This window comes from Peromyscus californicus, unplaced genomic scaffold (genome assembly GCF_007827085.1).
Source record: "Peromyscus californicus insignis strain IS unplaced genomic scaffold, ASM782708v3 Scaffold_3__1_contigs__length_106647218, whole genome shotgun sequence".
Taxonomy (NCBI): domain Eukaryota; kingdom Metazoa; phylum Chordata; class Mammalia; order Rodentia; family Cricetidae; genus Peromyscus; species Peromyscus californicus.
Window position 1 is genome coordinate 16,120,652 of NW_026294551.1, and position 13,514 is coordinate 16,134,165.

Consider the following 13,514-nt stretch of genomic DNA (forward strand, 5'->3'; position numbering starts at 1 on the left):
GCATATGCCTTTAATCTCAGCACTTGGAGGCAGAAGCAGGCAGATTTCTGTGAGTTAGAGGCCAGCCTGGTCTACATAGTAAGTCCCAGGCCAGTCAGGGCTACATAGTAAGACCATGTCAGGCTCCCCTCTACCTACCCCTCCCCCCAAAAAATGGTTTTATAAGACAGAGTCTCATGTAGCCCAGGCTGGCCTTGAACTCATTCTGTAGCTGAGGATGGACCTTGACTTCTGATTTTCTTGCCTCCATCTTCTAAGTACTGTGATTACCCTCAGGGCTGGGACACCAGGCCTGACCAAAGTATCAATACCATACTTTCATTTTTAAAAAGTGTTTTTAGAAAAGCATATGGGGCTGGAGAGATGACTCAGCCATACAGAGTGCATACTGCTCTTGCAGATGGCCCAAGTTCAATTCCCAGAGCTGACAACTGCTTGTAACTCCACCTCCAGGGGATCCAGTACCTTTGGGCTTTCAGGGCTGTGGCCTGTTTGGGCACCTGCACTCAAGTGCCCAAACCAAACACACACACACACACACACACACTTTTTAAAAATGAAAGTATGGTATTGATACTTTGGTCAGGCCTGGTGTCCCAGCCCTGAGGGTAATCCCAGCACTTAGAAGATGGAGGCAAGAAAATCAGAAGTCAAGGTCCATCCTCAGCTACAGAATGAGTTCAAGGCCAGCCTGGGCTACATGAGACTCTGTCTTATAAAACCATTTTTTGGGGGGAGGGGTAGGTAGAGGGGAGCCAGACATGGTCTTACTATGTAGCCCTGACTGGCCTGGGACTTACTATGTGGACCAGGCTGGCCTCTAACTCACAGAAATCTGCCTGCCTCTGCCTCCAAGTGCTGAGATTAAAGGCATATGCTATTACCCTGATCCAGTACCTTTTTAAAAATATTGATACACTGGGAAAAGACTGAAATTGGACTTGGTGGCGCATGTCTGTAATCCTAGTACTCAGGAGGCTGAAGTGAGAGGCTTGCCAGTTTAAGTCATCATGGGCCTTTAAGGTGTGTGAGGGTGGCAGGGGTGGGGAGGATACTTAAATAAAATATAGTGAAAATGTTTCTGTTCTGTCTGGGAAGAGATCATGTGTGTGTTCTATAATGAATATGCATTGTTTTAAAATCAGGAGAAACAGGCACGCAGTGTGAAAGAAGTGTCCTGCTGTGTCTGCTCTTGGGCCAGGCTGCCACATGTGCCACCTTGAGACAGCAGCCCTGCGTGACCAAACTCGGGGACAGAGGCTTGCTCTCTCTCAGCAGAAGGGCACCCCTGGCCTCCCATGAAACGGAGTACATCTGTGCTGAGTTGGGCATAGAAGTTCATTTTAAATACAGTACTCCCCAAGAGCTATATAGACAGTCTCAGTGGCCTTGCTTCATCTTCGGAACGTCAGCGTCCCCAAACGCTGTCTTTGGAAGCCGTGCTTGGGAGATCACCCTTCCTAACCATGTGGAGGGAGGAGGCCGCACAATGAATGTTCTCCTCAGGTTTCTCCCCACAGCCACAGGCGATGTGTATGCAGGTTTTTATGACAGTCACTGGGAATGCGTTCTGCAGCCCGTGGAGTCCAGATTTCATTCGCAAAGCCCTTTGCTTCGTGTCAGTGTTCTGCAGCTCTCGCAGACGCCTGCCTCAGCCACAGGAACTGATAAAAAGGAGAACAACTTGCTTGTCAGTTCCTTCAGATGTTTGCCACGTCACATGCCACTGGCTTGGACGGCATTGTGAAATAGTCTTTGTTTCTTGCTGCTTTTTTGGTGGAATTTGTTTCCTGTGAAAATGAGCATTATGAAGAAAGACTGGTAGAGGACACCTGCTCCCTCCTGAAAAGGCACGAGGCAACCTCCTCTTCTAGGTAGCCCACAAGACTAAAAGTACTGTGTGTCTGATGTGGGTAGTGGTTTGACACTGGCCAAGTAGCCTGGGGGCCATATTCCTCAGACATGTCATGTTTCTTCAAAAGCCTGTGCAGATAATCTGATGGGGTTAACCGCTGCACCTGTTACTCTCGGCCTGACAATGATAGCACAAGATGGTGGCGGTGGGGAGTGGGGTGGAGGGGGCGGGTGTTGAGCACACACATACTTGCACACTTGTGGTATGGTTAAGAAGTTGCTGATGCCACCAGGCGTTGGTGCCACACATCTTTAATCCTAGCACTTAGGAGGCAGAGGCAGACAGATCTCTGTGAGTTCGAGGCCAGCCTGGGCTACAGAGCAAGCTCTAGGACAGTCAAGGCTACACAGAGAAACCCTGTCTCGAAAAACAAAAACAAAAGAATAGAAGTTGCTGATGCCAGCTTCTGTCCTGCCATCCAGGTCTTGCTGGTGGAAAATGTCTTGGCTGATGTCTGAGGACATGTCGCACTAGGGAAGCACACATAGAATTCTCTAGAGTGAAGTAGAGCCACTGCTTCTATAATGGGAGGATCAACATGTATCCTTTTGGTTTGTTTTCGAGACAGGGTTTCTCTGTGTATCCTTGGCTGTCCTGGAACTTGCTCTATAAACCAGACTGTCCTCGAACTCAGAGATCCATCTGCCTCTCCCAAGTGCTGGGATTTAAAGGCGTGCACCACCACTATCTGGCTAACATGTATCAATTTTAAACAAGGGTGTTTTAAAATTTTTTATTTTGTGTGTGTGTGTGTGTGTGTGTGTGTGTGTGTGTGTGTGTGTGTGTGTGTGTGAATGCATGCCATGTGTGGGGTGCCTATGGAGGCCAGAAGAGGGTGACATATGGTATTGAAGGTCATTGGGAGCCACCAGTGGGTGTGGAGGACTGAAGTGCATCCTCTGGAGAGCAGCAAGTCCCCGTAACTGAGCTGCCCCTCCAGCCCGTTTGTCGTTGATGAGTCACTGACATCTATAAGGAAGCCCTCGAACACCTCGATTTGAAGGAGTTTAGAACACGTCCTAGACCCTGATGTGTTGCTGAAAATGGGAGTGAGCACTTCACTCCCTAGTGCCCAGATAACTGGCGCGGCTGTGCTATGGCATGGCGGCTGAGCAGTCTATATGGCTTCAGAATTGTCACATGACATAGACCGTGGGGCTTCTCACAACCAGTCAGACCTGCGAGGTCAGATCCTTGGCACCTAATGACCTGTGTGCCGTGCCACTGGCCTAGGCACATAGCCAGGTGGGACAGTCAGTTGCATAGAACATGTCATGGTGGCACATATGCACAAGGCATGAAGGAGAAGTGTGGACAGTGTGTGGTCGTAACATGTGTGGAGCCCAGATATGTTTATATAAATCACAAAGGGAAAGTGGAGCAGGCCTCAGGCTTCTACACTTCCGGATTTTTTTTATCTTTCCTTTCAAGAGCTTGCTCTTCTGTGTAAGGCAGTAGTCTAATTCAGATACCTCCGCAAATGTCTGTCTCATGCAGGGACATTCACGCCCTCCCTCCCTCATGACAGAGTAAGCAGAGAACCAGAGTCAGGCTGCAGTCATGCACTAGGGACCTCATTCCTCAGATGGAAGCAGGGTTCCTGTCTTCCTGGGGTATCGAGATGCACGAACGTGGCGGCCTAAGGAGTCTGCTGTTGGCCTGTGTGCAGCCATGGTCAACAGCACTAAAGCTGCCACCCGTGTAAGTGCCGAGCCCACCAGCACGCGCTGGCCGTCCAACCTCAGGGTCCCCTCCTAGCTGCCGCCGCCGCCTTCCTCCGCCAGCCCCACCTCTGACCCACCAGAGGCCAGATTCCGTAGTCTAGCAACTCGCCCAGGAAGTTGGAGCTGGAGCTGCGTACCCACTGGTCCCAGCAGATGTTTCGGACAGATTGTGTGTGGGTAGAGGAGGGGGGGTGGGCATGAGGGTGTTTGCTGGGCTGGAGTAGAGGTGCACATCTGTCCTGAGAGCCGAGCTCTCATCCAGCTATGTGGTCCTGACTCTCCTCTCTGTCGCATGCTGAGAGAGCTTCAGGAACTCCTGACTGCGGAGTTCAGTATCTCAGAGGTACAGCAATGCAAATGTCAGTATTTTTAAGCACCTCAAGAATGTCTTGACCTTGCAGGGATCAGGCCGAACTTGAGTCCTGGCCATTGGATGAGGATGGGCTTGACAATTGCAGGCCCAAGCCTGGCTGGGAGGAGGATAGGCAGGCTTCGATAGACAGCTCAGGATAGGCGGGCTTTGATAGAGAGCTTGTTGCCATCAAGTTAGTGGAGAGGGGGAGCATGGTCAGGGCTGTCTGAGCTCGTGCTGGGGAGTGTCAACTGCATCATGGGAGGACTGGCAGGGGCAGAAAGCAGACGAAAGGGAGGTTACAGCTGACAGCCGGTTCCCTTTCTCCTCTGCTCGCTCACCAGCACGCTGTGGGACTTGTAATTTATAGGGAAGATGCTCGTCACGTGTTGGTTTCCACAGGAGGGGCCTTTGGAGGCTTTATGAAAATAAGCACCTGTCTGAGTCTCCAGTTGTCTGACAGCTAATTTAGTCTCTTCTTTTGCCAGTTGCCGGAGGCCCCACCCTCTGAGGAGGAAGAGCAAGAAGCCTGGGTGAATGCCTTGCTTGGAAGAATATTTTGGGACTTCTTAGGCGAGAAATACTGGTCTGATCTGGTGTCAAAGAAAATCCAGATGAAACTCAGCAAAATTAAGGTATCACTGTTCACGGGAGAGGCCTCTGATGCCCACTTCTTCATTTCTGGACGTTCTGCCCCCGTAGGTCCTAAGTGAAAACGTACCTTGGTTTAAGCATACCATACATACACAGCACATTTGACCTGGATCACAGGGTGACCTTGATCTGTGACTAAGCATCTGGGGACTGAGTCAGATGTCCCGATTGCTTTTCTAGTGGTGCTCTGTCATTATCCTCCCCAGGTGGTCCTCTGCAGCTTGTTTAGGAAAACAGGGACTCCTATAGCTGATGTGAGTTAGAGACAGTTAAACTCTCTGCCTGGTTTTGCAGTGGGCCAAGTCACATGGAAATTTTGAAGTGCGTGGGACCCTTTCTCAGCTGCCCTCCTCCCTCAGCTAGGACGGTTAGTGCTCACTCTGGTTGTGTGGGCCACTGGCCTTTGCTTTGGGCCAGAGTCTCTGTATTAGACTCTCTTTGCTGAAGGAACACGTCTAGTGCCAGGCCAGGGCTGCTGGGAAGTGAGTTTAAACTGTCTAAGGGTCCTCGTGACTGTCATTAGAGGACATGCTTGCCAACCAGGGACCTGTGGAGGTCCCGAGACGCAAGTCTTTGGCCTGCTGAAGGCCCAATGAAGAACATTTTGGTCCTGAGTCCTCACGGGGAGTCTCTGATCAGAAGCTTACGTCAGCGGTTCTGCAGTTTTTTGGACCATAAATTCCTTTGAGAAGCGTAAACCTTTGGCTCCTCCTAGAAGAGTAGACATGACATAAAATTTTGCAGTGCTCTCAGGGAGTTCAAGGCCTCCCGGTGAAGAAAACGTCAGAATATGATAAACTTAGATTTGAAGAAGGATGTGGACACAAAGGAGCCTCAGTTTGATTTTGCTTCTTCCTCTGGACAAGGAACAGAATATTTTTGCCACTTGGTCGAGTTTTGCTTTCTACAGACCAGTCTCTGCCCTTCCCCAGCTCTCCAGTAAAGAAAGGCTGGCTTCTGACCTCAAGAGATTTAGAGCAGGACTTTGGCGGGGGTCGGGGGTGGGGCTTCGACAAGTGTCAACCAGTTAGCATCCCCAAGGTAGGTTGAGGGCTGACCTGGCTCCTGCTGGCCAGATGCATGAGGAACAATGATCATCTGGGTCCCTCCTTGTTGGAGGAAGAGATGTCAGCAGCCATCTAAAGTGCACTTGACTCCTTTGTCACCTTGGAAACGACAGACGCTGGAGTCTCAGGTCAAATCCCATAGAGGGCCTCTCCCTGCCTCTTTCTCAGAGACTGGAGGGCTGTGCTTCCCTGGAGCAAGAAGAGGACAGGGTATGCCTGAGTTCCAGATGGGAGCTCACCAGTTCCAGAAGCATGGAGCAGCCTCCTCCAAACCAGGAGTGAGAGGTCATGGTGACTCTTCCCCGGTGGAGTAATGAGAGCGCCCTCATTCCAGAGAAAGTTTAGGGAAGTCTTCTGCTTCCGTTGGTCACGTAAGCTCCTGCGGTTCACCAGCTTAAGCCCCTTCTGCTTTTTCTGGTCAGAAGGACTGGAGGTTAAGATGAGAGCAAGTGCCACGGGTCAGGCTGGGGAGGGCTTTGTCCCTTCTCGCTATTCCTCCCCTCATCCCCACCCCATTCTGATCCGCTGCTCAATGGTGTGCTCTGAAGACCAGAGGAGACTCAGGCAGAGGAACAAATGGGCAGAAGGATAATGCGAAGTTCTGCAGTCCTGGATTGCCACTGTTGCATGCAATGATGTCAGCAGGAGATTGCATCTGGTACCCAGGTGTGAGCTTTAACAGGAGCAGGGTTTCTGCCCCAACAGCAAGTAAACTCTTTGTCTTGGCCACTACTGCTCAAATACATCTTTGGGATGCTCATGCCCGTCAGCAGGTGCTGGCATTGCACACAGCCTGATGATCATCCAAAAGTCGGGACATATCTGGTACACCTGACTGTTCTGTCCCCAGGTTGAGTTAGCTTAGGAGCATAAAGAACACAAGCCTGTTCCTGCCTCATGTGGGACCTGGAGGTTTCTGGTTGAGTGGTACACAGGAGGGACCCTCTTACCTTCTGATCCAGGAGAGAACTGAGTGAGGAGAGGTTATTTGGAGATGTGCCAGCTTGGGGTTAGCTAGACCAGGAAGGCTCTGCTGGCCATCTTACCCCCACATTCACTGTGCTGCTGCCTCAGGGCCTGGTGCCTGTAGGCTCTGCCTTTGTCCCAGGACCTGTCTTCCTTTGCCTTTTCAGCTGCCAAGGGATGCAGGATGGGGTAGGTGCAATGTGGAAGGAAGGAAACAATTAAGTTCCTGCTGTGTCGTGGTGTCAGACAACTTGATCCCATAGAAACACTGTGGGGGGTGCCTTGGCTAGCCCATGGAATCTCTCTAACCTGGCAGGCCCCTGAGTGGCAGTTACAGACGAAAAGCACTGTGGCAAGTGTGTAAGGTGTGGCACGCTTGCTTGGCCAAGTAACATTTTGTAGGTTGATAGAGAAGTCAACCACATCCACATTGATGCTTTTTTCGGGGGCAGGGGGGTGGTGTCTAAGACAGGGATTAGACCAATTCAGACAAGTGTGACTGAGGCTGCACATAGTTGGCCTACCATGCAGGGAGCCCTAGGTTCCAGTCATGGAGGCGCCCATATGTAACCCTGGCAAAAGTTGAAGATCATCCTCAGCTATAGAGTGAGTTTGCAGCCAGCTGGGCTACGGGAGACCTTGTCTCAAATTCATCACAAATATGACCTCCTGTTGTCTATGGCCTCACCCCTGTTTTAAAAAAAAAAGCCAGAGGTGAAGTTCCTCAGCTGAGTCCTGAAAGATCCCACTTCGCGCTGAGAGCCAGCTGCAGAGATCTGCTGTGGAAGCAGCAAATTCACACCTGACCAGCTGCAGCCTCGCTGTGTGCGAAATCTTGATCTGTGTTTAATTAAAATAAAAAAATCTTAATTTTCAGTCTAACAGGCAACTAGGAAAATACTCATAATTAAGATTGTGCCGGGCGGTGGTGGTGCACGCCTTTAATCCCAGCACTCGGGAGGCAGAGGCAGGCGGATCTCTGTGAGTTCGAGGCCAACCTGGGCTACCAAGTGAGTCCCAGGAAAGGCGCAAAGCTACACAGAGAAACCCTGTCTCGAAAAACCAAAAATAAAAAGGTTGTGTTGGGAAGCCGGGCAGTAGTGACCCATGCCTTTAATCCTAGCACTATGGATGCAGAGACCGGTGGATCTCTCAGTTCCAGAGCAGCCTGGTCTACAGAATGAGTTCTAGGACAGCCAGAGCTACACAGAGAAACCCTGTGTTGAAAAATTTAAAGAAAAAAGATTTTTCCGTGAGAAAAGGAAGACAGACTTGTGAACTCTAAAGCTATGTTGTAGTCAAGCGTGTCGGTACATGACTGTCAATCTCAGCACCCAGAAGGCTGAAGCAGGAGGAGAATCGTAAGTTCAAAGCCAGCCTGGGCTACATGGTGAGACTCTGCCTCAAAAACAAAACCAACAAAAAACAAAGAAAGAAGAATATTCTGAAGTTTGATGCTGGCAGAAAACATTATGGTGCAGACTCCATCCAGTGTGGTGGTGGGGGTCTGGGGGTTAAAGGGGCAGGACAGTTGCTCAGTGAATAGCGTGGAGATTGATAACTGGCTATTTGGAGAAAATACTGAATTCTTCATTTAAATCAGGCTAAGCTGGGTGAGGTGGCACATGCCTTTGGATCCAGCACTGGATGCCAGAGACAGGCAAATCTCTGTGAGTTCAGGCCAACCAGGGTTACATTGAGATCCGGAGAGAGGGAAGGAGGGAGGGAGGGAGAGAGAGAGAGCGCACTCTTAACACTAAATAACAAATGACCTGCAGATTAAGAAAGTACAAATTCGGGGCTGGAGAGATGGCTCAGAGGTTAAGAGCACTGACTGCTCTTCCAGAGGTCCTGAGTTCAATTCCCAGCACCCACATGGTGGCTCACAACCATCTGTAATGAGATCTGGTGCCCTCTTCTGGCCTGCAGTCATACATGCTGTATACATAATAAATACATAAATCTTTAAAAAAAAAAAAAAAAAAGAAAGTACAAATTCAGCCAGAGGAAGTATAGATAAGTTCATTAAGTTCGTGGTGTGATCTTGGGGTGACTTAGGGATTTCTGAGAAGGACAGCGGTGCTCTTACATCATTTCTTCTTGATGAATTCCTGCTGATGGGGTTGGGATTAGTCAGACCCAGTGGGAACAAGATGGCAGGCACACTCAGATGAGTAGCCCGAGGAGAGAAACCCAAGAGGAGACTGTAGGCTGCCTGGGCCAGCAGAGGTGGGGAGCTGTGCCCCCCCCCCCCAGGGCAAAGGTGGAGAGCGGTTTACCAGTCCTCTGGCAGGAGAGCTGAGAGGGGAGAGCTGCCTGTCTTGAGGGAGACCAGACTTCACTGGAGGGTGAAGACAGATGCTAACGTTTCTCCTTGCACTGTCGTCCCCCTGGCCACTGGTGTCCCCTGTGACATGTGCAACCTGAAGCTAGTGAGACCGTGGACACTGGCTCCATGGGCACAGTCGTACGGACCTGCGCTTTTGGAGCAGGTGGAGTGTGGATGCATGGAGGAAGACAGAAATAGGCAGTCTGGCGTTAAGGGACGTGGAGTCGGGGTTTGGGCTTTAGTTTTGGTTTTCCCAGTTATTTTTAACCTTGTGGTAAATTTGCCTGTCAGAAATGTAGCAATTTCTTACTCTCCATTCCTCCTCCTTACCACCTGTGTGCCCTCCACCTAGAAGGTCGCAGGTCAAATGCCACTCCTTATCGATGCCTCCTCACCTCCTTAGATGACCATCCCTGACGACCAAGTCCACACGCCTCTGTCCCGGTTCCTGCTTTATGAGAGTATAGCATTTGTCTGCTCACTTGATTCTACCTCTGTGGTTTGTACATAAAGATGTGACCCAACACCTTACCTCCTCTCTCCTTAGACAGTGTGTGGAGCTCTGGCTGACCGTAGTGTGGCTACCAGCTTACTAATGTGTCTCATTCACTGTTTGTTTCTTTTCTCTAGCTCCCCTACTTTATGAATGAGCTAACACTGACAGAACTTGACATGGGTGTGGCTGTGCCAAAAATCCTTCAGGCCTTCAAGCCTTATGTTGATCACCAAGGTAACTCTTAGTTAATTAGAGAGGAGCTGACCGCTTACATGAGGGTGTTGAAATGTTCTCTCACTTTAATTTTGACACCAAGGCTTGTGCTTAGAAGAAGCCGAGTTCTAACCATCCTATTTCATGTGGAGTGTGGGTTTTGTTATTTTTTGTTCAGTTTTTAAAAATTTATGTGTGTGCATGTGCGCGTGCGTGCGTGCGTGCGTGTGTGTGTGTGTGTGTGTGTGTGCGCGCGCGCATGCACATGTGTGTGCATGTGTTGGGGGTGCAGAAGGAGAAACTGGAGGGCAGGCAAGGGATGTGCATGCTAAGGTCAGAGGACAACTCTATGGAATTGGTTCTCTCCATTACCTTTAAATGGGTTCCAGGGCTTAAATGTAGATCTTTAATCTTGCATGACAAGACCATTTGCCGACTGAGCCATCTCACCAGCCATTTTTGTTTTGTTTTGCTTTGATTTTATTGTTATTTCATTGTTGCTGAGATAGTCCTGCTGTGTAGCTCAGGCTGCTCTCGAACCTCACTCTGTAGTCCAGTGTGTCTTTGAACTCATGATCTTCCTGCCTTAGCCTCCCTAACACAGACACAAACACATGCACCACTACATCCTCCAAGTGACTTGCGTTTCTCACAGACACAGTAGGAAACTGATAGATGATAGATCTAGGTTTCTTCTTCTATCTCTAGTCTACTAGACTGTTTCAGGGTCTTTTCCAGCCCAAGACACCCTCAAGCCAGTTGATGGGACCTGAGCTTTTGTGCCAGGGTATGAAGCGGTGAGCTAGGTTTTAGCTGCCCTCTCCTCTCATGGGCCCCACTGTCCATCTGTCCTGGCTCCGACTCCAAGAGAAGCTGCTGTCTCCACTTATCACCTCGCAGCCTCACCTGTCAGACCTTCTAGCTGTGAGATGTTTGACCTTCATGTCGTGCATCTTTATCTTCCTTACACTCTGGGGGTCTTGAGGATTTGAAAGATGAGGACACATATTCGAAGGCAGTATTTCAGGAGCAAGTCTGTCTGCTGGAGCACAGCTCTTGGGCTTGAGGTTTTAGGCATGCCACGGATACAATATTTATGCCTACTCCTGTGGATGGAGAGAAAAAAGAATTGATCAGAATGTGAAGGACTATAAATAGAATAATGAGGGTGTTCACAGATTTCTATGTCTTTTATAACGGGTAGCTTCAAAGGGCATCAACGGGGAAGATACAATATGCAAGAGTTCAGTGAGACACAAGAGATGACTGAGCCTGCTGGACAGAAAGCTGTTGGCACACAGGGAAAGCCCACCAGTTCCTCCTCCCTCCCTCCCTCCCTCCCTCCCTCCCTGTCTTTCTGAGATAGGGTTTTGCTAGGTAGCCCAACTGAACAAACTGTCTATCCTCCTGCCTCAGCCTTCCAAGGCTGAGATTACGGTGCCACTGTGCCTGCTCAGCTCATAGTTTTGGTGTCCCTTGTCAAGGAACCTCTTTCCCTTGAACCATGTTTAACATTATTCCCAAGGTGGCCCAGGAGCAGAGCAGTGGGGAGTGAATACAGCTTTTTGGGAGGACGACATGTGTTTTGAAGTCAATACTTTGTAGCATTTATAAGATACAGAACAGCTGTCTTCATGGCTGTTGATCACATTTAGTGAAATCGTTATTTTTGAATATTTAGTGAATCATAGCTGTTACACACTATGAAGGTGTTCTATGATTACACTCAGCAGCTCTGTTCATCCCTCTAGCAAGTTTGAGCTGGCAGGGCACACACACTGATCTTGGAGAAAGACACAAGTCCACCTGGTTCCTGCATGTAGAGATCACCTGTAACCCCTCAATTCTGTCTGCACCTCAATCAATCTGAGTCCTGCTGGGGTTGGTCAGGTACACAGAATAAAGCTAGAAGAGATTAGACTCTTGAAAGTAGTGTACTTGTTCTAACCTGGCACAAGACTGTTTGTTCTGTCCCTACCCTTTGTGATACAGTATGGTACACAGTATTAAAGGGTGTGCCACCACTCCATTAGCTGTGTGACTGAGATCTTCACCCCACCACTGTACAAGTGCAGGGTCCTCCTCTGACCCATGGCCTCTCTGCCGCCTTTGCTCTCTGTCTCTTCAGGAACTGACTAGTAACAAGCTGTAAATTATCAGCTAGTACAAACTTTCTGAGAGCTGGGGTTTTTAAAGTAAATACTGTAGATGCCTGTTGAGGTTTCCCACGGTTCCCAGCTTCTCGACTCTCAACACTGCCCTTGCCTGGATTCATAGAAATGTCTAAGGAAAGGGCACAGGGCTCAGCAGACTCCACAGCATCCAAGAGTGTCCCTCTGGCTTTGAGCTGTACAGCAGTCGGGACTGCTTTGGTCAGCCTGGGAGGTTAATTGGAGACCTAAGTCTTGGGCTTCTTTCCTGTTTTTTGTTTTTGTTTGTTTGTTTGTTTGTTTTTGAGCTGGGGAGTGAGACATTTCAACTCTGCAGATCAAAGCCTTGCTGGTTTTAATCCACTTAAAGCTTACTTAACTCCTTTCAGGGCAAAGTGTAGAGATCTGCCTGCTTGTGTAACAAGGAGAAACCATTACCAAAGAAAGGAACAAGAAAGACATAAGGCCTATGGGGTTATTTGAATTTGACCAAAGCAGGCTTTTCCAAGCTTTTGAAGGATGCCTGTATGATGTTAAAGCAGAAACAAACAAGAAGGGATGCACTTAGGTGTCTTTCAGTAGCAGTGGCATGTTCGTGTAACTGTGGTTGATTGCTTTCCACAGTGTGCAAACAACAGAGTATGCTTAACCCAAACTTAGGGGGCAGTCATGCTACTGAGTGATAGACTGTCATGGGACTGCTGTCCTGTATGTGGTCCACTCTTGACCAAAAGTCATCATGCAGCGTGTGACCGTGTGAGTTTGGAGTTTTGAATTCCATTGCTCTCAGGAGAACCTTTCCTTTTAGGGAAACTAAAAGCTGGGGTGACTTGCTAACGCTGACCACAGGTGAAAAACGAGAGCTCAATCACCTGGAACATGCAGGCAAGCTGAAGCTTTAATAGAGGCACCTCCTGGGGGCTGGAAAGATGGCTCATAAGAGCACTTGCTGCTCTTCCAGAGGACCCAGTCTTTAACTCCAGTTCCAGGAGACCCAATGCCCTCTTCTGACCTCAGTGGGCCCTGCATGCACATGGGTACGCAGACATACGTGCAGGCAAAATACCCATGCACATAAAATAATAAAAATAACTAAAAAAAGAAAACATTAAGAAAAGAAAGAAAGAAAATCTTTTCTGGTTCACACAGGCTACTCAGGCTGCTTGAATTATCCTGCCTTAGCCATGCACTTTTACAATTTTAAGAAAGGATCTCTCTATGTGGCCCCGGCTGGTCTAGAACTTGCTATGTACGCCAGGCTGGCCTCAAACATGCAGCAGTCCTCCTGTCTCTGCCTCTGTCTCTGGGATTGCTGACATACTACACCATTACACCATACCCAGTCTGCCACTCAACTTTTAAAGCAGTGCAGAATGTAGTTTTCAATGCTGTCCCTAGAGTGAGATAGCTGAGCTCATAAACCCAGAGCCTCAGGCAAGTTCGCCGACCGCTTTGCTTCCTCACCTCCCACACGAGGCTCTGATAGCACCTGCCTGTCTTGAGGACACACACAGAAGGCCATTTAAACAGCACCCATTGTTTCTCTTGTTTTTACCACTGTTGTTGTTGCCCTTGACACTGCTTCTGGGAAGTTTAGGATGGAGGTCTAGATGGCTGTGGGAAGAAAAAGCAGTTTGCAACCAGGTGC

General features: G+C 49.2%; 1 protein-coding gene across 2 annotated transcripts in view; it reads left to right on the forward strand.

Moving 5' to 3' along the window:
- Tex2 (testis expressed 2) overlaps positions 1–13,514 on the forward strand; it is a 112,707-nt gene that overhangs the window by 84,459 nt on the left and 14,734 nt on the right. For both annotated transcript variants that reach the window (XM_052755750.1, XM_052755751.1), the window contains exons 6-7: positions 4,480–4,626; positions 9,638–9,737. In XM_052755750.1, the coding sequence (XP_052611710.1) occupies positions 4,480–4,626; positions 9,638–9,737 (247 nt within the window). The remainder of the gene's footprint in view (positions 1–4,479; positions 4,627–9,637; positions 9,738–13,514) is intronic.